The 26194-nt window shown below is 42.3% G+C and overlaps 1 protein-coding gene across 3 annotated transcripts; it reads left to right on the forward strand.

The window, feature by feature from the left end:
- The first annotated feature begins 19928 nt into the window (after nt 1-19928).
- Nucleotides 19929-23543, forward strand: TRAPPC5 (trafficking protein particle complex subunit 5). 3 transcript variants are annotated; one of them, XM_061616594.1, is made up of 2 exons: nt 19929-20169; nt 21935-23543. In XM_061616594.1, exons 1-2 carry the CDS (start codon nt 20150-20152, stop codon nt 22503-22505), a joined length of 591 nt encoding a protein of 196 aa, XP_061472578.1. In that variant the 5' UTR covers nt 19929-20149; the 3' UTR covers nt 22506-23543. The 3 variants fall into 3 exon arrangements, with proteins under 3 accessions (XP_061472578.1, XP_061472579.1, XP_061472580.1); XM_061616595.1 differs by lacking the exon at nt 19929-20169 and adding an exon at nt 20199-20319; XM_061616596.1 differs by lacking the exon at nt 19929-20169 and adding an exon at nt 20358-20480.
- Nucleotides 23544-26194: the final 2651 nt, after the last annotated feature.

Here is a 26194-nt window from a genome sequence, read left to right on the forward strand (position 1 = left end):
GAGTAATAATTGACAGAGAGAAAACACACATGGTTTGGTCTACCTTCACAGGTAGTAGCTTGAGAACAACAGCACTTGAAGCCACACTTCCCAGTATGTGAATTCTCTTTTACCACTATTGGGCAAGAAACAAACCATCATGCAAATAACAAGGTGCATCATCAGTGGGTTTAAGGGGGTTTGACCACATGGAACTACTGTTGTTGCTTCTATGGATGTAAGGGAGTACGGTCAGAGGTAAATGAAACGCAAATAGAAAAAGAAAAAGACAGTGATCATTTACTAAATGGAATACCATAACAACCCCAAGAAGATTCCTATGAGTAAGACAGAAAACTCAGCATCCTACAACCAGTCAGAGTTCCTAACCAAAACTAACAAAAATCCTGGCAGCCAGTCAGCCAAGGTCACAGAAATCGCCATGCAGCATAACCTGACCCGGGGGCTGCAGTTAATGCAGAACTCTGCAGCACAATTGCTGACATGAGTGAGACCCTATCAGCACATAATACCTCTGCTCTGAAATCTGCACTGGTTGCTGAAGCAGGCCAAGTTCAAGGTGCGCTTTCCATGTTGCAGGTTCCACATAGTACTTGTTCTACTCTTGTAAGCAATCAGTCCTTTAGTGTGGCAGTATCTTTAGTTTGGAACTCTCTGCCTATTTACATTAGCAGGTGCCTTCATTGTACTCATTTTGGCACCTGCTAAAAACATTTTTGTTTAGGCAAGCCTACCCAGGCATGGAGAAGCTATTATGATTTTTTAATCTGTTTTTAACTCATTGTTGGTTTTATTATTTTGAATGTTTTTAAATACCTGTCTTTAACTGTTTCTGCCAATATTGTATTGTTTTAATTCCTTCTATAAATCACTTTGAGGTTTTTTTTTTACAATAAAGCAGTATATAAATGTTGTAAATAAAATATATAAATAAATTTTGGAGTCACTGTGGCTCTTGGGTCTCTTTTCTCTTTTATACCAACACAGACAATTTGATACCAACTAGCCCAGTACAGATGACATGGACTAACATTGACTGTCCAGGATTCCAGGCATAATCTCTTCCAGAGACTGAATTTTAGACCTTTGCATGCAAACCATGTGCCCTACCACTGAGCTATAGCTTTAAAAACGTGTCTTTTAAAATTGTTCTTTTCAATTCACTAATGAATGCACAGCATACTAGGGCAGAACTACACCTTGCATTTAAGCACATTCAACATACATTTGAAGCACGTGAATCCCACCACAGAAACCGGAGAACTGTAGTTTGTTAAGGATGGTGGGAACTATTGTAGAGAAAATGGCGCTTGAGTAGCGGATGTGTTTGCCGAGTGCTCCTGGCCTGGAGATATAATTAGTTAAAAGAATTGCAGTTGGACGAATTCTGAGGCCTAAACATCACTGGGGGATGAGATAAGAACTCCGGCAACTACGAAGCAAGATAATTGCACCTGTTGTTAAGCTAAACATCTCTCGAGAATACTGTGGAAGGACAGCAGGAAGAGCTCTGCCAAAGAGTAAACTAGGTACAGACATAACAGAGCCAACCAAAAACAGTGGCGTGGATATAAAGAGAGCCAAGAGAGGAGGAGAAGGAGAAGGACAAGGGGACGCCACTGACTGTCTAACAACAATAGCAGCAACAGCTGCTGCCACCGTTACAGGAGAGGAAGCCCTCCCAAAAAATCTCCTCAGAAGAGACGCTGCCGGGCAAGTGTACCGTCTTGCTGCTGTTGCTGCGGTTGCCAGGTTGCCGAGTTGTTGGGTTGTCTCTACCTGTGGGTTTTCTGTGAGGTACTTACTCCTTTGCAAACCCTGGTCTATCAACTGTGATTTAGTAGTTTCGGCCGTTAATCGTTTCATCAACTGTGATTTAGTAGTCTCTGCCGCCAATTGCCGCCACCCCTGCTGTTGTACTCGGGGGGTTGGCAGATAAACAGGCAGGATTCCAGCCGAGGGCTAAGACACCCCAGCATACTCAATAGAGAGAAGACCTCCCCTAAGAACATCTTTACCAGAGTGTTGACGCCCGGTGAGTGTATTTTCTAGCTGTTATTGCTTTTTGCCGGCTTGACTCTACTTCTGAGACTTCTTGAGAGATCTACCTCTTTGCAGACCCAGATTCTATCAGCTGTGACTCAGCAGTCCCTACCAGCAAGTGCTGTCTACCCCAGCTGTGGCAGCTGAGGGGTTGGGAGATAAAAGCAGGACTTTTTTGGGACCGGGGCCCTGCTTGAGTTGTGAAAGCCAGTGTCGGGGGGATGTGTCTATTGGAAGGGAATGACGGGGAGAAGGTGGGAGGCCAATATATAAGGAGGCTTGGGGTCATACGTTGGTGGAGGGCCGGGGGCAGACCTTGTCAGGTAAGAGAAACTAGGGAGAGATATGTTACATCTGCCCCCTGTTCCGGACCTGTCCAGAGCCAAAAGACTGCTGGGAGATGCTTGACTCCACACTCTGGTCTTAGATTGCTGCTGTGCAATGCCAGATCTGTTGCCCAAAAAACATCTTTCATCCATGATATGATATTGGATGGGGGTGCAGATCTGGCATGTATTATGGAAACCTGGCTGGATGAGGCTGCTGCCCCTATCCTCACAGCCATGTGTCCGTCTGGGTTCTTGTATGCACACCAGCCGAGGGTTGGTAGTTGGGGAGGGAGAGTTGCAGTTATTTACCGGAGGTCCCTGGTCTTCACTAGGCCCCCTCTCTGTGAGACCAAGGTTGCTGACTGCATGTACTGGAGACTGGGTCCACAGGGCAGTCTGGGAATTCTGTTTGTGTACTGGCCCCCCCACTGCACGACAGACTCCCTGACTGAGGTGCTAGAGATGGTCTCAGATATTCGGGTACAGTCCCCAAACTTACTGGTAGTGGGGGACTTGAATGTATATTCAGAGGCCAAACCTCGGGATTTTATGGACACCATGGCTTCCTGGGAGTTACATCCTATTTTAATGGGGCCTACTCATATAGCTGGCCATGCACTCAACCTTGTGTTTGTCTCGGGAGAGGAGGGGAATGGTCTGAAAATTGGGGATACCCCCGTATCATGGTCAGATCATTACTTAGTGAAGGTGGACCTTTTGCTGACACAGGCCCTCTGTGGGGGTAGATGGATTCCTGAGGGCGCTTGCGGATTCTTTAGAGCATGTATATGGCCACTCGGTTGAGACCTTGTTGGAGGGGTGGAATGCTGCAATCACCGGCGCACTGGACCAGGTGGCTCCAAAATGTCCTCTCCCCCTGAATAGGGCTCAAACAGCACCATGGTATACCCCACGCTTGCAAATTCTGAGGCGGGAGATAAGACGGCTAGAGCACTGGTGGCGGAAATCTCGCTCTGATTATGATCGGACATGGGTTAGATTGGTTGCAGCAACCTACCACGCGGCGATAAAGGCAGCAAAAAGGGATTTTTATGCTGCCTCTATTGCATCCGTAGAGTGCTGTCCCAGGAGGCTGTTCCAAGTGGTTCCTACTCTGGATGGTCCGGTTGTTCTGAGACCCACGGAACAGATTAAGGCCTCCTGTGATTAATTTGTGAAGCACTTCGCGGATAAAATTGATCGTATTAAGAATGCCATTCCGTGTAACATGGTTGCAGTGAGCGAGCAAGAGGTGGCCAATGGTGCTCTAGTGGTGTGGGACCGGTTTCAGCTTCTTCCTTCTAATGAAGTGGACAAGATGCTCAACCTTAAAACCAACCACTTGCTCACTCGATCCTTGCCTGTCATGGCTCATTATGAGCTGCAAGGATAGACTAGGCGAGGGGATTAAGGCAGTGGTAAATATGTCCCTGGAAGAGGGAGTAATGCCTTCAGCCCTTAAGGAGGCAGTAATTAAACAAATTTTAAAGAAGCCCTCCTTGGATCTCCTAGATCTGAACAACTTTAGCCCAGTCTCAAACTTGCCATTCCTGGGCAAAGCGGTTGAATGGGTGGTGGCGAAACAGTTACAAGCACATTTGGAGGAAGTGGCTTATTTGGATCCATTTCAATCAGGCTTTAGACCTGGACATGGGACTGAAACGGCCTTGGTTGCCTTGGTGGATGATATGAGGAGGGCTTTAGATAGGAGCAAATGCACCTTCCTTGTCCTCCTTGATCTCTCAGCGGCCTTTTGACACAGTTGATCATGATATTCTTCTGGACCGCCTGGAGAGGTTAGGTATAGGGGGCACTGTACTGCAGTGGTTCCGTTCTTTCCTCTCTGGAAGGTACCAGAGAGTGGCATTGGGGGATGAGATGTTGGACCCTTGGCCTCTCACTTGCGGGGTGCCACAGGGTTCTATTCTTGCCCCGATGCTGTTTAACATCTATCTAAAGCCGTTGGGGGCTATCATCAGAAGATTTGGGCTGCAGTGTCACCAATATGCGGATGACACGCAGCTCAATCTTTCATTTAAATCTTCACCAAGGTTGGCTGTAGAAGCCCTGTCCAATTGCCTGGAATCAGTGAGTGACTGGATAGGAAGGAACAGGCTGAAGCTGAATCATGACAAAACCGAGGTACTGCTCGTGGGTGACAAAGGACGGTTGGGCGATGTTGACCTGGTGCTCAATGGAGTGTGATTGCCCCAGAAAGACCAGGTCCGCAGCCTGGGGGTCATTCTTGACTCCCAGCTGTCCATGGAGGCTCAGGTCTCAGCAGTGAGCCAGGTGGCGCTGTATCAACTTCATCTGATACGGAGGCTGTGCCCATACCTTCCCAACCATCTGCTCCCATCGGTAGTACATGCCCTTGTCTCCTCTTGCCTAGAATACTGTAATGCGCTTTACGTGGGGAAGTTGCAACTGGTACAGAATGTGGCGGCTCGCCTAATCAAGGGGAGCCGCCGGCAAGATCACATTACTCCAGTGTTGAAGGAGTTGCACTGCTTATGGGTTGTTTTCCGGGCCCAATTCAAGGTATCGGTTCTGACTTTTAATACCCTACATGGTTTCAGCCCAGCCTATCTGAGGGAATGCCTCCGGCCTCATCAGGGATGCTGCTCAACAAAATCAGCCTCAAAAGGCCTTCTCTCTATCCCACCAGCTAAAACAGCGAGATTGGTGAGGACTAGGGAGAGAGCCTTTTCAATTGTGGCCCCCACCTTGTGGAATTCCCTTCCAAACGATCTCCGCCATGCCCCTGCTATGATGAACTTCCGCCGGGCCTTGAAGACCTGGCTTTTCAGGCAGGCTTTCGGGGAGGGTTAGGTTTTTATTATGCTTGGTTGAGATTTTACTGTTTTAATATATTTGTATGCTTTTGTGTACATCGCTCAGAGTGACTGGACATTCAGCCAGATGGGCGACTAACAAATCTAATAAAATAAATAAATAAAATAAACTATAACTGTGAGGGGGAAACTACACTTCCCAAGATTCTTTGGGGGAAGTCATACGCTTTAAATGCGAGTTGGATGTGCTTTAAATGTATTATATGGATCAGCATTACCTCATAAGCTTTGCCTGCATATAAATCATTTTAATTAAATTTTAAAATGGAAATAAGCTACAAAGTTTACTGGGTGACCATGGACTATGCACCATCTCTCAGCTTAATCTGCCCCTCAAAGTGAAATCAACATAGGGGGACCATGACCACCCCAAGGAAGAAGAGCACACTTGAAATGTAGAGGAAATAATACTTTTTAAATAATAATTTACAACCATAATGTGACACCAGATACTTATCAAGACATAGTATGAAGAAATATTTATATAAGCATGAATGTCAAAAATGTTTATTATTTACACAACATCTAAATATATTTATAGTGCAATCCTATGCATGTTTACTCAGAAGCAAGTCCCAATGTATTCAATGGGGCTTACTCAAACAGGGAAGCATGCACAGGACTGCAATATAGTGATAAGGAACTTCACTCACCCAATCCAAAATTCAGAATCATGCCACTTTAAACTGTTTTGCAACTGTTTTATATTTGTTTTATGGTTATTGGATTTTAAATGGCTTTATTTTTTGTTGTGAGCTGCCTTGATTTCCAATCCTACCTCCAAGGGTTGTTGGAAATATTCTATATACATACACACTGGAGATGTAAAAATACATACACCCCATATGATAGTTTATTGTCAAAACCAGTTGGCCATTGCAGAACATTTTTTTTTAAAAAATCAGTATTAGTTGCCTGCCAAATAAAAGCAGTGACACCTAAGTAAGCCCTGCCTAACTGCTTTTTAAAAAAAAAAGGATCAGAGGGGGAGAGATGTACACCACAATCCTTTTCTATGTTCAAAAGTCCACGGATTTTCAGCACAATCCTAACCATGTCTACTCAAAAGTAAGTCCTACTGAATTCAATGGGGTTAACTCCTAGGTACGTGGAAATAAAATTGCAGCTTTACTCCCAGAAAAGCTTCTTTTTAAGAAAGTTTTCAAAACAGGTTATAAATATGACAAATAAACTGACCTCTTCAACAGTCCAGTAACATTTAAACTTGTTTGACTCCTTAATCAGAAGAGTATAACACTGCAACATGTACACTTTTTAAAACTTGTTCAAAAATTATTTGAAAGATAACATATATAATATGCCATCTTTGCAAGCAATTAAAAACACCCCGCATGCACACTTTTATTATAACTAAAATTGTTTTCTGTGTATGCCCACCAAGATCCTTCTGTGATCTTCTGTTGTAGTGTAATCCTATGCATGTTCAGTCAGAAGCAAGTCCCAACCCTGTACAGAGAAAGTACACTTTATGCTACTGAAAGCTATATACTTACTGAAAACTGTTCTCAGAACTTGAAATGGGGTTTAGGTATTGCCTGGGGGGTCAACAAATCTTGTCAATCACAACCCTGACTTCCCTTACTGGCTAAAAACCTGAAAGGGCAGGGATTAGAGCAGCCGGCACTAACAGAAGTTTGGGGGGGTGCAGCTGACATTTTGGCTTATATCTTTTGAACAAGACCACCTAGAAACTTTGTTTTTTAAAAAATGAAAGCTAAAAGTCCAGAGATTAAGGTGACTCACCTGGAGACCCAGAGAGGACGATGAAAAAACCAGAGTTTCTGGGCAAAAACCGGAGACTTGGAAACCCTAGCATGAAGGAGTTTGAAGATGTATTAGGAAGGTGGATATGTGATGTTTCACTTTTGATGGTTTGCTGTAATCAGTTAAACAGGTAAAGTTTGGAAGAGGTTTACAGTAAATGTGGTATGGACAGAGAGGGAAGGGGGAGTGAGGGAGTTAGCATGTTGAGGAATATTATGTGCTGATTAGCAGAGTGAATATGGGATAATGAATATATCTGGGAAGGAGAGCTCCAGGTTTAGTGCATCTGATTAAGCTAGGCTAGTAACTATGTGATAACCCAGGGTAAGGATAAAGCAAGAGTAGCCAACTTGGTTGGATGCAGAGGGAGGTGGTTAGATGGGTAGGATAGGCAGGCTTGTATTTTACTCTCTGAGGAAATGTTACAAAGAATTAGATAAATGAAACCAGTTGTTTTTAACACATGCCTGACTCTTGGCCAAGTTACCAAAGAGAACAAGTTTAACTGTGACTAGTGACAAAGTGACACAGTAGATTGACATAACACAAATAAGGGCAGAAACAGTTATTAATGGTGGCAGCGAATTTCTCAGTAGAGAGAAGCAGTTACAGGTAGCAGAAAACAACACTTTGCTGGGATCTTTAGAGGTTATAAAGTATCCAGAGGCGTTGAGGCTTTCTGTTCCTCAGGCTTTTTGTAAGCAAAGGCTGGGGGGAGGTGAGAAAACAAGGTCGCTAGCAATAGCTTTGCTTAACTCTGGATGTGGAATAAGGATCTTTACTTGCACCAGGCAGAGCATGAAAGTTTGGATTTTTGGTAGGGAATAACCAAATCTGGACGAAAAAACTCCTCCTGAAGAGTGGGTTTTGGCAGGGGGAGATAAGACAAGGTACAATGATAGTTAAAAAGGTAAGGTGGAAAAATCTGGTTTACAATGGAATAGCCATGACTTGGTGTATGTCAGGAACCATAGGCTAGACTCCTAGTAGGGGCACCCAAGGCAGAATGGTCAAAGCTTAGATACCAGACTAAGATGCATCCAAACTCAGAGAAAGGCAATGGTAAACCACCTCTGAATATCCCTTACCACGAAAACCCTATGAACAGAGTATCCAAAATGCAACACGAGATACTGCTGGAAGATGAGACCCCCAGGTCACAACGCACTCACCAAGCTACCGGGAAAGAACAAAGGACAAGTACGAGTAGCACTGTGACTAATGATGCAGCTGGGTCAAAGCCGAAAGGAAGCCCAGAGGCTGATGCGCACAGATGCAAAAGAAGAGTCCAGAGCTGTGTGACACACACAATAGGAACATGGAATGTGAGAAGCATGAACCAGGGAAAATTAAAATTGTCAAGCAAGAAATGGAACGTATCAATATTACAATACTTGGTGCAAGTGAATTAAAATGGACGGGAATGGGACATTTTCAATCAGGCAACTACAAAATATTTTATGCAGGAAATGAGAAATCAAGAAGAAACGGGGTTGCTTTAATAGTGAGAAGTGATATAGCAAAAGCAATTAGGAGCTACAATGCAAGGTCTGAGCGAGTGATATCAATGAGATTAAACAGGAAACCTATTAACATAACCATCATCCGAGTCTACACTCCAACAGCAAACGCAGAAGAAGAAGAACTGGAGAGATTTTACACAGAAGTACAGGAGGAAGTTGATCACACACCAAAACAAGATGTGCTGATAATCATGGGGAACTGGAATGCAAAAGTAGGGAACAGAGAAGAACTAGGAATTGTGGGGAAATGGGGCTTAGGAGACAGAAATGAAGCAGGAGAAAGACTTATTGAATTCTGTGAAGCCAATAGTTTGTTTCTTGCGAACACATTTTTTGAGCAACCGAAAAGACGACTGCACACGTGGACATCACCAGATGGTCGATATAGAAATCAAATTGATTATATAATTGGTAACAGAAGATGTTTTCTGCGAAAACAAGACCAGGAGCAGACTGCGGTACAGATCATGAACTGGTCATATCGAAAATCAGGGTAAAGCTAAAGAAGAACAAGAAAGCAATCATAATGCCAAAATACAATTTAAATAACATCCCAGAAGAATATAAAGATCAAATAAGGAACAGGTTTGAGGCTTTAAACTTAGTTGACAGAGAACCAGAAGAACTATGGAGTGAAGTCAGAGAAATTATCAGGGAAGAATGCAGAAAGACAATACCTCTAGTGAAAAAGAAAGACCTCAATGGATGGCTGAAGAAACTCTTCAAATGGTTAAAGAGAGAAGGAAAGCAAAAGCAAAAGGTGATAGAAACACGGTCAGAACCTAGATGCAACAATACAGCGACTAGTACGTAGGGACAAAGAAAACTATTACAGTAGTTATTGTATAGAAACAGAAGAGGACAACAACAAGGGAAGAACAAGAGCCCTATTCCAAAAGATTAGAGAAATTAAAGGGAAATTTAAACCACAACTAGGGATATTGAATAATCAACAGGGGAACACACTGAGATGAGTTGGCCGAGATGAAATAAAAGGAAGATGGAAGCAATACACTGAAGAACTCTATAAAAGAGATGCAAGGATGACAGATTCATTCACGGAGGAACCATATGATGAAGAACCAGAAATTTTAGAATGTGAGGTAAAAGCTGCTCTTAAAATACTTGGAAGAAACAAATCAACAGGAACAGATGGCATACCAGTAGAGTTGCTACAAGCTACTGAGACTGAATCTGTCCAAATTGTGACTAACATTTGTCAAGAAATATGGAAAACTAAACAATGGCCTACAGACTGGAAGCGTTCAATATATATCCCAATTCCAAAGAAAGGGGATCCCAGGGAATGCAGTAATTATTGAACTATTGCCTTAATATCCCATGCAAGTAAAGTAATGCTCAAGATTCTACAACAAAGGCTCTTACCATATATGGAACGAGAAATGCCAGACGTCCAAGCTGGATTTAGAAAGGGAAGAGGCACCAGACATCATATCTCAAACATATGTTGGATAATGGAACGGACCAAGGAATTTCCGAAGAAAATCACCCTGTGCTTTATAGATTACAGCAAAGCCTTTGACTGTATAGATCATGAAAAACTATGGAATGCTTTAAAAGAAATGGGAGTGCCACAGCATCTGATTGTCCTGATGCACAACCTATACTCTGGACAAGAGGCTACTGTAAGGACAGAATACGGAGAAACTGATTGGTTCCCAATAGAAAAGGGTGTGAGACAGGGGTGTATTTTATCACCCTATTTGTTTAATCTGTATGCAGAACATATCATATGGAAAGAGGGACTGGACCAAGATGAAGGAGGTGTGAAAATTGGAGGGAAAAATATCAGTAATTTAAGATATGCAGATGATACCATACTACTAGCAAAAACCAGTAATGATTTGAAATGAATGCAGATGAAAGTTAAAGAGGAAAGCACAAAAGCAGGACTACAGCTGAACGTCAAGAAGACTAAAATAATGACAACAGAAGATTTATGTAACTTTAAAGTTGATAATGAGGACATTGAACTTGTCAAGGATTATCAGTATTTCGGCACAGGCATTAACCAAAATGGAGACAATAGTCAAGAAATCAGAAGAAGGCTAGGACTGGGGAGGGCAGCTATGAGAGAACTAGAAAAGGTCCTCAAATGCAAAGGTGTATCACTGAACACTAAAGTCAGGATCATTCAGACCATGGTATTCCCGATCTCTATATATGAATGTGAAAGTTGGACAGTGAAAAAAGTGGATAAGAGAAAAATCAAGTCATTTGAAATGTGGTGTTGGAGGAGAGCTTTGTGCATACCATGGACCACGAAAAAGACGAATAATTGGGTGTTAGAACAAATTAAACCAGAACTGTCACTAGAAGCTAAAATGATGAAAGTGAGGTTATCCTACTTTGGACACATCATGACAAGACATGATTCAGTATAAAGACAACAATGCTGGGAAAAACAGCAGGGAGCAGAAAAAGTGGAAGGCCAAACAAGAGATGGATTGATTCCATAAAGGAAGTCACAGACCTGAACTTAGAGGATCTGAACAGGATGGTTCACGACAGATGCTCTTGGAGGTCACTGATTCATACGGTCACCATAAGTCGTAATCGACTTGAAGCACATAACAACAACAACACGCCCTTCCTCCCAGCTGGAGCCCAGGGCAGCAAACAAAAACATAAAAAACACTTTAAAACATCATAAAAACAAACCTTAAGATACATTAAAACAAAACAACTTTAAACACATTTATTTAAAAAGCTTTGAAGACATCTTTAAAAAAAGGTTAGAAAACATATTGTTGCGCGCCTCCCCCAATCTCCGAGCGGTAAGATTTTGGGGGTCCCTGTGCTCCTCCAGGGTTTAGTTTCCTTTGGGAAGGTCAGCGGAGACTGTGGTGTCTTTATGAAATATGGTTTATTTATTTACACACATTCCAACCCAGCTCGAGGATGGAGGGGTTCAATGCATCAGCAGTCTAATATCCAGCTTTTCCATCTGGGTTGCAGGAGGCACCTCAAAAGCCATGGTGCAGAGAGCCTGTCTCTTTCTTCCTGCCTGCAGCCCCAGCCATTCTCTAGCGACACTAAAAACTACAAGCACACTTCTGCTAGCTGCCAGCAGTGGGGGAGAGGCTCTCCTCTAGAGTTCTAATGACAAAAGGGGTCTTCCTAGCCCATTCTCCATTGCTAGGCAACTGATCGGCCCATTATCTTACCTGGCCAATCTATTTGGTTAACAAAAGACTCATTTGACCAGCAGAGAGTTCCTCATTCCAAGGCACAGGATTCCAAATCACAGGCTGGAAAGGTGACCCACAGGAATCATCCATTCCAACCCCCCATGCTCATAACAATATTGTTTTAAAAAAAGGTTTAAAAACATATTAAAAAGCAATTCCAACACAGACGCAGACTGGGATAGGTCTCAACTTAAAAGGCTTGTTGAAAGAGGAAAGTCTTCAATAGGGGCCAAAAAGACAACAGAGATGGTGCCTGCCTAATATTTAATACAAATGGGGCTTTTAGTTTGGGGAAAAAAGGTGAGTGAAGGGGGGCATACTAGAGGTGTATAAAATTATGCATGATGTGGAGAAAGTGAACAGAGAGATGCTTTTCTCCCTCTCTTATAATACTAGAACCTGGGTTCATCCAATGAAGCTAAAAGTTGGAAGATACAAAAGGAAGTATTTTTTCACACAGCATATAGTTAAAACTATGGAATTCCCTACCATAAGATGTAGTAATGACCACTAGCTCTGATGGCTTTAAAAGGGGGTAAGGGAAATTCACAGAAGGCTAGTCATGATGGCTGTGCTCTCATGTCCCGCTTGTGGGTTTCCTAGAGGCATCTGGCTGGCCACTGTGAGGACAGAATGCTGGACTAGATGGGTCCTTGGTCTGATCCAGCAAGGCTCTTCTTGTGTTATATTCTTATTAGGGAATATTGTTTGCAAAAATGTGTACATTTGGCAAAATTGCATACAAACTGTGTACATTACACACACAATACATTACATTAATTACATTAAAATACGTATAAATGTTCATGCCACAGGAGTTACAGGATTTTTGTTTTGGAAGGCTGGGTAAAATGGACAGGTTTGTTACAAGCACACCACATCTACCTGCAATATATAGAAAAAGGATATAAGCTTCCAACATCCTTCCGTTTCCATAATTTGTGTTCTCTCACAGCATGCCTATCAAAGGATGTTAGAGTGGTATCCAACTAAAATCACTGCACTCATTGAATGAATTCCAAGAGTGAAACAGAACTTCCCCTCTCTCCATTCCCCCATGTGCCCCCGGCACTGTGCCTAAATCTCAGCAGAGTTAGCGTGGGGGAAGCCCTAGAGCAGATCTGGGGGGCACATGGAGGGAGGAGAGGGAGGGAAAGTTCTGTTGAACTTGTGGAAGATGTTGTTTGTGTGAAGTGAAGCTAGCAATACAACCCTCAGTGTAAAAATGAAGCTCAGATAGAGATACAGGGAGACCATTGTGAAGCTAATATTTGATAATGCGCTATTGCTTTGGGCTAAATGTTTTAATTGGTTTTAGAAATATGTATTGGTGTGTTTTAATATGTTAATGTTATGTTATGTTATGTTAATGTTTATTTATATCCCGCCTTTCAGCCAAAAGACCCTCAAGGCAGCTTACAGAAAAAGTAAACACAAATATAAAAATACATCCACAAGGCAATACATCAATAAAGCAATACATCAATAATATATTGTATACTTTCCTGTATAGTATGATGGATGGATGTGGACTGCCTTTCAGGATTTCATGGTAAGCGGTATTCAGAGGGGGTTTACCATTGCCTCCCTCTGAAGCTAGTCTTCTCCAACTGGCTAGGGCCTGCTCAGCTTGCCACAGCTGCACAAGCCAGCCCATTCCTTGTCCGCAACTGCCAGCTGGGGGGCAACTGGGCTCCTTGGGACCATGTAGCTTGCCTACGGCTGCACAGGTGGCAGAGAACGTAACCCCTGAGCCACTCACTGTGGGGGTGATCTTTAGCTGGCTCGACATCCAGGAGACACGAGCGGGGATTTGAACTCACAGACTCTGGACTCCCAGCCAGGCTCTCCTCCCCACTGTGCTATACCAGCTGTTTTCCTATATAGTACAGAAAAATCTAAATAAACTAACTGCAGATGCCCATTTCACATAGTGCAAACTTTCATTTTCATTTATCACATTTGTATCCCACTTTTCCTCCAATGTACAGGGCAATTTCTATGAGGTTATCCCACTTTGTCCTCACAATCATCCTATGCTAGATGGGGCACAGAGAGAAAGGATGATCCAAGAGGACACGAGTTTCATACCTAAGCAGGGATTTGAACCCAGACCAGCATTTTATCCACTACAGTGACTATACCACTTTGGCTTTTTCTTTACAACCACCCATTACCCAGAGTGTCTTTGAGCCAATAATTACATGAATGGTACCAAAGATCTTTCCTTTGTATCCAGAGCCAGAGGATGAAAAGGGTGGTACTATGGAACACACAGAGAATACCCAAATCATACTGGTCAAGGTAGGGAATTGAGCTCATCCCCATCCCACACACATTTCACACACATTTTTTTCCGTGCAGCTCCTACCTGGCCTCTGATGTGCCATTTGATCTTTTTCCCTGGTGTAGTCCAGTACAGCTCTAGTTGCTCCAGAACAGTTTGGGCACGTAGTACTGGTTGCTGTTACCTCTGAAGTGAGATGTGGCTACTTCCCCAAAGGCAGGCATTGATTTGTATAACAAGTGGGTGTCAAATGTGTATATCTGACTCTTGCAAAACTCCCACAAGCTTCCTTAAGTTCAGAAACCACAAGCAACAAAAGGTCTCCACACCATGACTCTTTCCCCAACCCCTTCAGTTCCTTTACCCTGCTCAGTGAGAACTGCTGGAAGGGAAGCTGGGGTCAGCCTTAATAGGGAGCGAGCCATAACAAATGCTGGGCCTGGAGAACTGTTTCAAAGCAAGTTAAGTCACTAAGGGCAAAGAAGAGGAAAGGAAGAACAAGGCTATGAAATATGAGTTATTATTAATTTATATATTGCTTAAGTGCCAAAGTTGCTTCTAAGTGGTTCGAACAACTTATCGTTGACCTTGTACAGAAAATTTGGTTTCCTCTCAAAAACTAGATTACATAGAACCCAGTGATTAACTTTACTACTAAAGTTAATCTTTAGTACTAAACTTTACTGCTAAAGTGTGGCTGTGCCAGAATGAGGGACAACACAGGAGTACAAATGTTATATTCTGTGGTTTGATATTTTAGCTAGTGTTAATTTTATGAGCCATCTTGGGTCCATCTTTGATGGGGAAAACTGGAATACAAGTTATTAAAATAATAGTAATATTAATAATAACAGATACAGGGAGAGAACAATCATTCTTCACTTATATACTTTGCTTAGCATACTCTTAAGTGCCCATCTCTAAAGGGAATTATGGGAAATCTTTCAGCAACAAATGATAAAGGCAGAACACAGGAAGGGTATGAAAGGGGAGGAGATAACTCCTTAATGAACTGGAAAGTTAGCAAAAGAAAAGGAGGGAAGCATTGAATAAAGCACAACTCTCTGAAAGAGTTTGGGAAAAGAAAGTTACACTCTGCAGATTTAAAAGGTCCTAAAATAATAGGGCATAAGAAGTAACACTCTTCTTATTTTTCATTATACAGCCACAAGAGCGGCTGTACAGTAGGGCCCCGCTTTACAGCGCTTCGCGTTACAGCGTTCCGCTAATACAGCGGTTGTGAATTGTAGAAAGGCCCCACTTTACAGCGCTTGTTCCACTTTTACAGCAGTTTTTTGCCGCCGGGCGCCATTTTGGTCAATGTAAGTCAATGGGATCCGCTTTACAGCGGTTTTCGCTTTACAGCAGGGGTCCGGAACGTAACCCGCTGTATGAGCGGAGTCCTACTGTATACTATAGTCAGTATGGATTTTTCGCATTCCACAATGTTAAATTCAAAATACCCCCATGCCATTCTCATGCTTCCTATAAGCTAATTTCAAAACAAAACCTTACAAAACTTATAGTCCTGAACTCAGAAACACTTGCTTAACAACCCTCTGTATTTTCATGGCGATACAGAAAACAGTCAGAGTGAATCTAGAGTTCAAAGTGTAAAAAGAGAGAAAAATCAGACCTGTTGGACTTTTTTTTCTGTCAGAGTTCTCATAATTTGTTGAAATTAATAAAAATCAGCCATGTTCACAGAGTACCTATAATCCTATTATTGACCTTGCCCCATACGCTGACCTTCATCTTCTGTAGTTTAATAGCTAAAAAATGCCTGGCTGATTTTTAATTAATTAAAGAAATTTAGCATTAAACTCAATGATATTGTCGGGCATGCTCAGTAAGAACCAATTGTCAGTGTTCTAAAAGACAGACTCACAGCTTCTGGGCTTGCCTAATCAGGGGGCTACACCCACAACAGACCTTTATTTCACTAGACAGTCATGGCTTCCCCCAAAGAATCCTGGGAAAAATGGTTTGTGAAGAGTGCTGAGAGGAGACTGCTATTCCCCTGACAGAGCTCGTGGCCAGAGTGGTTTAACAGTCAGCTGCTCTTATTGAAGCTCTGTGAGGGAAACAGTGCGCCTCCTAGCAACGCTCAGCACCCTTCACTAAATACCCTTCCCAGAATTCTTTGGGAGAAGCCATGACTGTCTAAAGTGAAATAAAGGCGTGGAGTAGATGTGGCCAGGGACAGCTTTGGTTTAAATTTGGGTGGGAGGCTACATGTGCCTGCTGTAGAATAAAAAGGTGGGGGAAGCCCTGAAAAAGAATACTATCCACAATGTTTTTCTTTTGGAAAAGAAAGGGGCTTTCCCTCTGCCCAATGCCATCCAATCTCCTCCCCACTCCCTTCCCGCCCTCCTCCTCCCCTCCCCCAGGTCAGTTTCACCAATCCTAAGCATCATTGCACAGGAGTAAATCCCACTGAACTCAAAAAGCATACACATGATCAAACTTCCCCTCCCCTATCCCCTCCCTCTTGCCTCACCCCTCCCTTCCCATCCCCTCCCTCCCCCTCCCCTTCTTTCTGCTCTCCTCTCCCCCCTTTTCTCCTTCCCTCTACTCTCCCCTCCCCCCCATGGTCAGTTTTACCTATCCTAGCCATGATTGCACGGGAATAAATTCCACTGAACTCAATGATCAGACCTGTATTTCCCCTCCTTCCCCTCTCTTCTCCCTTTCTCCTCTCCTCCCCTCTTCCTTTTTCCTCCTCCCCTGCCCACTCCAGCCCTCCCTCTCCATGGTCTGTTTTACCTATCCTAAGCATGATTGCACGGGAGTAAATCCCAATGAACTCAATAAACATGCAAATGATCAAACCTGCCCTCCTCCTCTCCTCCCCCTCCTCCCTTCCCCACCCCGTGTCAGTTTCACCTATCCTAAGCATGATTGCAGGGGAGTATGCTCAGAGGCAGTTACCAAATTCTTCCAAGCTACACAGGAAGTGGATTGGACTGTGAAAGAGCAACCCAAATTGTATTTGCATTTTTACAAATTTATAGGGCAGTACAATATCTCAGAGAGGAGATCTGGTCTCCTGCTCCCCTGGTGCATTCACTATAGCTGCCCAATTTCCCTGCTTTTTAAAGTTTGATAGAAATATTTGTTGGCTATATAGGTATGTTCTTAAACTGCAAGGTTTTTTGCCTGTTAGTGAATAACTTCTCTAGAGGAAATGGGGCTCTTTTCAGAAAACAAACTTGAGGCCTGATTTCAGGCTTCTTTGCTTTGTGTCACATTTCCAGAGATAATGGTATTGCCATGATATTGTCTTATATATGAGGCTCCAATTCTTCCCTATCCTGATTAAAGACATTTCTCAAGTTTACCTTCTTCTTTTGAACAAACAGGATGAGTCAAACATTTTGTATATGTATGTTTTCTCGATCCTTGGAAACTCCATGAATCATCCAGTTTCACTTGTGCTTACAGCCAGTTCTGTGCACTACAGTGGAAGTCCCCTATTCCTCTTCTATATAGTGCAATAGTATGCCTTCCTGATTGCAGCTCATGTGCTAAAAATAAATTTACTAATTATTTTATTAATTCATTCTTGTGAATTTCTGTCTTGCTTCCTAACTGCACTCAGAGGAGCTTAAAACATCTCTCTCCACACAATTTACTTATTTAACAGATTTTTATAACACTCTTCAGCAGGGTTTCTAGGGCAATTCTTAAAATACATAACAAATAAACAAAATCATAAGAAAATACATAACAATAAAGAAATGATTAAAACAACAGTTAAAGTATTTTTATAAGCCCTGAGAAAAAAGCCTTTTGACTGACATCCAAAAGATAATAGAGGAGCCAGGCAAGCCTTGCTGAGGAAAGAATTTCACAAATGGGATGCCCCAACTGTGGTCTTCTTCCCACATTCCTCTTGCCAGATGGCCTTCAAAGATTATCTTAGTGCAGATTGATGTGGGAGCAGGTCCAAGACACCAGAGAGCTTTATAGGTGAGCACCATCAGCACTTTGAATTGTGCTCAGAAATGAACCAGAAGCTGGCAGAGTTGTTTAAGCATTGGCAAAGTGTGTTCTCAACTGCTGGTCCCAGTGAATAAGTTAGTAGCCATAATTGTAGTTTCTGGGCAGGCGACAAAGGCAGCTCCACTTAACAATGCATTAGTCTAACCTGGGCAGTATCAGAACATACATAACCGGGGCTAGGTTATCTGTATGCAACAGAGGGCACAGTTGGCGCACCAGCTTTAGATGGCTCACTGGGCCACTGAGCTCACTGAGGCATCTAGTGACAAAGCTGAATCTAAGAGCATCCATAAATTGCAACCCTGGTCCTTTAGGGAGAATGTATTCCCATCTACAACAGGCGGAGCACCATCTCCCTAAGAAAATGAAATGCCAACCCTCAAAACTTCCATCTTGTCAAGACTGATCCTCACTTTATTGGCCTTTATCCAGCCCATTACTGATTTCAGGCACTAACTTAACACTTCCACTGTCATGTAGAAAATGCTATGAAAGCCCAACACCATAAATCTTTTGTGAAGGGTTGGCAACTAGGCCTTGCAGAGGAGCCCTCTGATGACCTTAACTACTGGGAAGGAAGATGCATATGAGGCATGACTAGCAGGTATGTGGGACCCAGGCCATTTGAAGCTTAATAGGTCAGAACTAGCACATTGAATAGTGTTTAAATTCTAGACACTAGAGAAAGGTGAAACTCATGAAGCATGGTATTTTTAAAAGAACAACCTGAATTTGATTCATTCATCTTGATGCCTGAGTTCCTATTTTGCTAATATTTAATAAAGATTTTCTTTCTTAAACAGCAGAGGTGGGCTACCTTGATAAATGAAACACTGCCCTATCTCTCTGCAGATGCACAAAATGTTTCTTGATATATAATACTTCAGTTAATTAATCCTCCTGGAGGTGCGTTTGCTTTGCATTAAAGAGATCTTTCTTCCAGGGCTGGGGAGGGAAGGACCCAATATGATTCAGAGGGGGAAGGGGAGGGGAGGGACCCTTTAAAGCCCCTACTGAAGCTGCCCCCACTATGAGTGGGTGTAAAAACCTATCCCTATTCTTTCCATGTTATTCCTACCTCTGGTACAAAAGTTTCTGTGAAAGAAGTAATGTCCAGGAACATATCTACTTTAATTGAGATATTACTGTATTTCTGTCCACTGATGGGATATGAATATGAAGTAGAAATGTGTATTAGTATGTTACAACTAGTACATGCTTCCAATCAAAAAGCAGCTTTTTGGGATAGATGAACAGAAAGCTGAAAATGCCCCTGCAGCTGGAATAGTGGCAGCTGGCTCAGAGTCAGAGGCAAACAAACTGAACACCTATTTCAACCTCTGGAAGCTTGTTAGAAAGTACTGCTGCTCCATCCGGAGCATCCCTGAATGCAAAATAAGCAAGTGAATATTTTAGTCACTTAAAACCCACTGCAACGATTTCCAGGAGTAGCTGTGTGAGCTTGCTGCGGCAGAAACGAAGTGTTTGGTAGCACCTTAAACACTCCTTAACAAAGTTATGATGGCATAATAAGACCGAATGCTTATTATACCATAATAAATGTGATAGTCTTTTAGTTGCCACATGACTCTTTGTTGTTTAAAACCCTCGACATTTTTTGTTTGTTAACATTACTGAGGGGAGGGGGTTCAGCTTAGATCATAACAAAGCCAGCTGGCCACTAGAGGAACCCAAAGCATACACTAAGCCTTTCTACGTTTCCTCTGATAAACTAGAAGCGCAGCCCTAACCAAAAATTTCGCCAGAACTCCCATTCTTTACTCTGATGCAAGCAAAGCAATCTCTTTACACCGGGGAAGAGGAGACGACAACCAATACGCATGCGTACAGCTGCCTTCCGTCATAGAGGAGAGACCGGAAATGTGGTCTATCCTTCACTCCTTGATAACCATAGAGAAGTAGTTGGTTGCTAGGGTGGCAGTTTAACTGTCCACCCTACGTCTTCCTTTCTGTCAACCGCTGACGTTGGATTTCTGTCAAGCCCTTTTTTCTCCCACAGTTTTGTAAAGTGCAGGTTATTTCCAGCCTTACAATATTTGGTTAGGTTCAACTCGAGCTCCGAGAAAACACTGCGTTTTGGTATAGTCCCATGGAACGAAGTTTGCAAAGGTAGGCCACAGCCTGGTTGCCATAGTAACACTTCCGGGTCTCCCTCCGCTTCCGTTAGGCGCCTTTGTTTACCTCAACCCTTTTGCAGCGGACGTAAAGGTTGTCGCGCTGGCGGAAGGTGAAAATAACTGTAATAACTTCACACAGCAGGTGAGAGATATGGAGTGTATTTGGGCTCAGTAGATGTTGCGAGGGAGGAAGCATGATGAGGTCAAATGCAGCCTTTCTCTCTTAATCTCGGCAACACCGCCCTTGATTGCAGAGCCAGAGAGAGAGGGAAGATCCCCTTTAAAGACATAGCCGCATTCCAGGTGCAGCTATTTTCTAGCGCAAGGGGGATTGTATCTCGCATCTATGCTATAAATATAGATAGATTTGATAAACGGCATATAGGACCTGGCTTTTTCCAAAGGAAGCCTTTGGAACTGTAATTTTGCAGGAGTGCTGGGTATTATTTGGTAATCTCTAACCCTATCATAGAACTACAATATCCCCAGAGTAAAAGAGGCTAGAAATATGTTTCCATTTGTGATGTAAACGAAACTGGAACTAGTCTGGTATTTTTGTAAATTACTGCCACCACTTCAGTGGCTGCTAGTTATGATAACTGTGTGTGTTAACGCCAATATTGGAGGTCGTATATCTCTGAGCACCTGTTGCTGCGAATTGTGTGTGGGGCTTACTATTCATTTATAAAAGTATTTGTAAACTACCAGCTCCTGCTTGCGGGCTTCTCATAGGCATCTGGTTGACCACTGTGAGAACAGGATGTTTGGACTAGATGGGTCTTTGGTCTGATCCAGCTGTCCTTATATTCTTCTGGTTTCTTACTATCAGGAGCATTTAGATTAGAGTATTTGTAACCAAGATGATTCCACAGTGGCCAAGTTAATTCCCTTGGAAAGCCAGCGAGTAAAGCATGGAAGTAATAGCCTTCTGTTCTTGCATCTTAGCAAATAGTATGCAGAGACTTACTGCTTCTCAGTTGGGAGTGGGGGATTCCCTTTAGCCTTCTGGACTAGCAAACCTATCCTTAATTCATTTTTCTAATGCCCCTTTAATAAAGCTAAACTAGTGGCTATTGCCACATCTTGTGGTGGTAAATTCCATACATTAAATACAATAAAATAAATACATTAAACACAATAAAATATAAATATTTTATAATTATGTATAAAAATGTAGTTCCTTCTGTCTGACCTGAATCTGCTGCCAAACTATTTCATTGGATGACCTAGAATTCTAGTATTATGAAGGAGAAAACTTTCAATCTATGTCGCCATACTATACATAATTTCATATATTGCTCTGAGGTCCACCCCTGTTCCCTCATTTCTAACTAAAAAGCCCCCTTGCTGAAAATATTGTAGCTTATCCTTGTAGAGATTCAAACCCCGTGATCATTTTGGTTGTCCTTTTTCTGCAGATATGCATATCTGTATTTGTTTTGTTTGTATTCTGTGCTTTATCTGAAAATCTGAATGGCATATGTCTGCAGGATTTCCAACATTTAATCTCCACAAGAACGTGTGGGTTAAGTTAGGCTAGGAGGTGATGATTAGCCCAAAGTCACCTACTTCTATCATGGTGGCTGGCAATACCTAAATTCACTCAATCCACTGCATTGCACCGGCTTGGATGTCTGTCTTCCCATGCAAAATAACTAGCATTTAGAAGCTGCTATATAAGACAGTGCCCCTCTTGAAATACAGTTCTATTAATTCAGGACAGGTACTTATTACCCAATAACATTTTCTCTCTATAGCACCATGGATGCACGTTTTACTCGTGGGAAGTCTGCTATCCTTGAGCGGTCACTCACCCGGCCCAAGACTGATGTTAGCCTCAGTGCCTTTTCACTATTGTTTTCTGAGATTGTACAGTACTGTCAGAACAGGGTATACTCTGTCTCTGAACTTCAGAACAAACTTTCTGAGCTAGGTCAGCAGGTGGGAGCCCGTATCCTGGATGTGCTGGTGATGCGGGAGAAAAATGGTAAGAGAGAAACCAAGGTCATCAACATTCTGCTTTTCATCAAAGTGACTGTATGGAAGGCTCTCTTTGGGAAGGAGGCTGACAAGCTGGAGCAAGCCAACGATGATGACAAGACCTACTACATCATTGAGAAAGAGCCTCTCATCAATACTTACATTTCTGTTCCCAAGGAGAACAGTACACTCAACTGTGCTTCTTTCACAGCTGGCATTGTGGAGGCCATGCTGACCTGCAGTGGCTTCCCTGCCAAGGTCACAGCCCACTGGCACAAGGGAACCACCCTCATGATCAAATTTGATGAATCAGTAATAGCACGTGACAAAACCCTGGATGGCCGCTGACTACAATTTGTTTGAATTAATCTGAATCTTGTATATGCGTATTTTGACAGCATCCTGAAATAACTACCCTGACCATGCTTTGGCGGTATGTGGTGAGGAAGAAATGGTCCAGTCTGTATTGATGGTAAATGTTTCTACAGCATTTGTACTGATTATCTAGGACCACTTCTGCTTCCAGAAATCTCCCTGAATTCTGTTCCTTGAATCTTAGCAGAGGATTGAAGAGGGAATGGAGTTTGTTTTCCTTGCCAAAAGATAGCATAGCCCTAATTAGCAGATGATCTATATAATTTGATGTAAAGATCTCTCTTATGCTGTTGTCTTTTCATTTCTTTGTCATTGCCCTACTGATGTTGCCACTAGAAAATACTGATTAAGGGTGTATATTGCTGGAATAAGCCAAGACATCTTTGCTGCTGTTACTGCTTCTTAGCTAGTCCCTATTGATTATTACTGAATATTTTACTCTGCTTGCTGTCTTACCTGCAGGCATGAGCTGGAGCTGGCTTAGCATACTAGGTGAAACCCACAAATTACATGACTAGATTCCTTTAGAATGGCTGAGGCTTGCAAACAAGGGCAGGGATAAAACATATCGGGGTGAAAGTTGTGTCTGTCTCCCTGAATTACACTCTTCACTGCCCATGCTGCTTCTGCTCTGGAGACAAACAGGCAGCAGAAATCTAAATTTAGTACTTGCCTTCACACCCTCAAATACCAAAAAAAGTTAGAAACTTCTCTGAGAGTTGTTCCAAGAGCTGTTCATACAGGGCTTTCCATCAGTACCACTGGTCCTTCATACAATTGTTTCCTGTCATACTTTTTGAAGCAGGGAAAGTGATGCATTCCTGACCTAAGATTTCTCTCTTATTTTTTTTAAAGGGTAAAATAAGGTAACTAAAATACAAAGAACATACTGTTGAAATATGTTTAATTGCAGGGCTCTTCTTTAAACCAACCGTTTATGAATCATTCCATGAAATGAAGATGCCAATGGTCTTGGAGAATTATACCCAGTTAATAAATTCTGTAAAATAACCCTTTAAGGATTTTATCATCTCCCTCTCTGAACTTAAACCATTTAGTGCAACTTACCCATGTTGTTCTTGTTCTGTACACACCACATTATATGGGACAGTACTAGTGTTCACATTCTGTTTAAAAGGCATTGAATAGTTGGGTTTATATCCATGTTTTCAGTATGAAGATGCAAGTGAGTTTAGTGCTGTATTGCAAGTGATCTTTGAGAACAAATCTTTCCTGTCTTGATGGGTTGAGAAAAGTTTAATATTCAGCCAATGCAGGTATGTCAGGGATGGGAAACTTGGGGTTCTCCAGATGTTGTTGAAAAATCCCATCAGTCCCAGCCAGCATGGCCAACGATCAGGGATGATGGAAGTTCAGCAACATCTAGGCCACAGCTTCCTCAACCCTGAGACATTTGGAACATTAGAATTTATTCCATAAATCATTAGATTAAATTATATGCTAAATACCATATGACTCAGTGGAGAGTTTTGCAGAAAGTAAACTCTAGTATTTGGTTCAAGTCCCTCTATAGTTCGTTTACTGTTCCCAAGTGTTCCTAAGTGACCATCTTCCATCATAGAGCCTCTACCTGCAATATTTGGCTTTCAGCCACTCAGACTCTGTGTAGGTTGAATGAGGTGGTAGAATCCAGGATCCATTTGACTTAGTCATGTCCATTAATTTCAGTGGGTCCACTCTAAGTAGGACTACCATTGAATACAACCCATTCAAACAAAATACTCTATATATTTATAGATATGAATTCAGGTGAGGTGAAGGAAAACGTAGATCACTTTACAGTAGGGCCCCACTGATATGGTGGGTTAGGTTCCAGACCCCCGCCAAAAAGCGGAACACCAACAATAAAATGACACCTGAAAAATGCCAAAAAAGCGGAACAAGCGCCGTATGAGTGGGGCCGTACTGTAATTGAAAAATACCGTATTAGCGGAACGCCTAGAACCAGGGCCCTACTGTATTAGGAATTGCTGTATTAGGATTCTGCATATGGCTTTGAGTGTCCTGTGGAAAGGAGATTGTATAGAGCAGGAATTTTCTTTTACTTTTGTTAGTGATGGGTTGCATCATAACTGGTAGAGAAATATCTTTTAGCTGATGTTTCTCAAAGGTGAGAGAAGTTACAGTTGACCTACTTACAAATCCTAGAGGACTGTTGTGTATGTTATTTAATAATTCTGAGCTGAAGCAGTAGTTCCTCCCCCATCATGACGTTCATTATAAAATCACTAAATGGGGATGCAAGTAATGGAATTTAACCTCTTTTATGCATGCTTCAGTAATGTCATACATAGGATTGCAGATTTTTACTAATGTTAATAGAGTTTTGCTAATTGTCTTTGGACCTACTGATTTGTATGCATATAATGGCTTTTCTTCACTAGTAAGAGCCGGAAGTCTTCTTATCTCAGAAGAAATGGAGCTTTTCCTGTCATCAGATGCTGAGAACATATAATGATGGGGTGCAACTCATGATAAAAATGACTGTTGGTGGCGAATCCAACAACTAAATTGTCAGAGCAGAAAGGTCTTAATTGCTTAAAGAATGCAAAAAAATGAGACTATTTAAGTAAACATCTTCCAAAGAATAAGAGCTCCTTCTGAGAAAGAGTTTGCTATGTTGAACCAGGTACCCAAGTACAGAATAGGTCCATATACAAAATACAACAGTATAGCTTTAGGTTTGAAGGGTATCCAAGTGTATAAATGGAGGGAGGTCTTCCCTTAAAATAAATGAATGGGGCCCCAATATTTCCCTAATCGCATCCATGCTGTGTGCAGACATTGTTGGGGAAATAAATACCTTTCTAATAGCTGCTCTCTGTAAGAACAACCCTTAGAAAAGCAGTGATCTAGTTGGAGAACTTTAGATAGTGTAGTTATACATGGTCCTATTCACACAACCCAGGTATCAAGGTGTTAACAGTACCACTCATCTGGAGAACCAGTGAGCCTTCAGATATTATTGGACTGCCATCAGCCCCAGCCTCAAAGGGCAATGATCAAGGATGATGGGAGTTGCAGTCAAGCAACATCTGGAGGTCTTTAGATGTTTCACCTGTGATCTGCATCTTCCAGGGATGTTCAGACTCCTGGAAATAATTCCTAACTCTTCATAATTGCCATTCAAGTTGTGCTTTTGTTGTTTCTCAGTTATGCTACTGCCAGTCACTCAAGTTATGGAAATTGCAGCCTGTCTGAGTCAGAAATGAGTATACCAAGGAAATCCTAAATCTCTGTCATGTCATTGTGTGATAGAAAGGAAGCATGAATGAAAATTGTTACACGGAGAGTGGCTTTCTAGTGAAGAAGCAACAAGACAAGCACAGTTCCTCATCTTTAAGAAGTCACTCAAATTACCTTGGAATATTAATTTTACACGTTCTATTCATAGCCTTCAACAATATGTGTGGTTTTCTATGAATTTACTGTATATGTAGTGACAGAATGAGCCTCTTGTAGGACCTGTACATCCCTAGCGATAATTGTGTTAAAATATACTCTACTGGAATGAACTGGTGCCTCTGGAAACACATCTACATCAGTCCTTGAAGTGCGAGAGGACTCGTGGCTTTTTTGCTGTTCACAGGGTAACAGGCCCACCTTCTGCCATTCACATTTACTCTAGCAAAGTTCCAGCA

Source organism: Rhineura floridana, chromosome 3, assembly GCF_030035675.1.
Source record: "Rhineura floridana isolate rRhiFlo1 chromosome 3, rRhiFlo1.hap2, whole genome shotgun sequence".
Classification (NCBI taxonomy): domain Eukaryota; kingdom Metazoa; phylum Chordata; class Lepidosauria; order Squamata; family Rhineuridae; genus Rhineura; species Rhineura floridana.

Bases quoted from the DNA above. Each gene is read 5' to 3' on its own strand.
- TRAPPC5 (XM_061616594.1), top strand. From the start codon at position 20,150: ATGGAACGAAGTTTGCAAAG. The intron at 20,170-21,934 runs GTAGGCCACAGC...TTCTCTCTATAG, and splicing joins ATGGAACGAAGTTTGCAAAG to CACCATGGATGCACGTTTTA.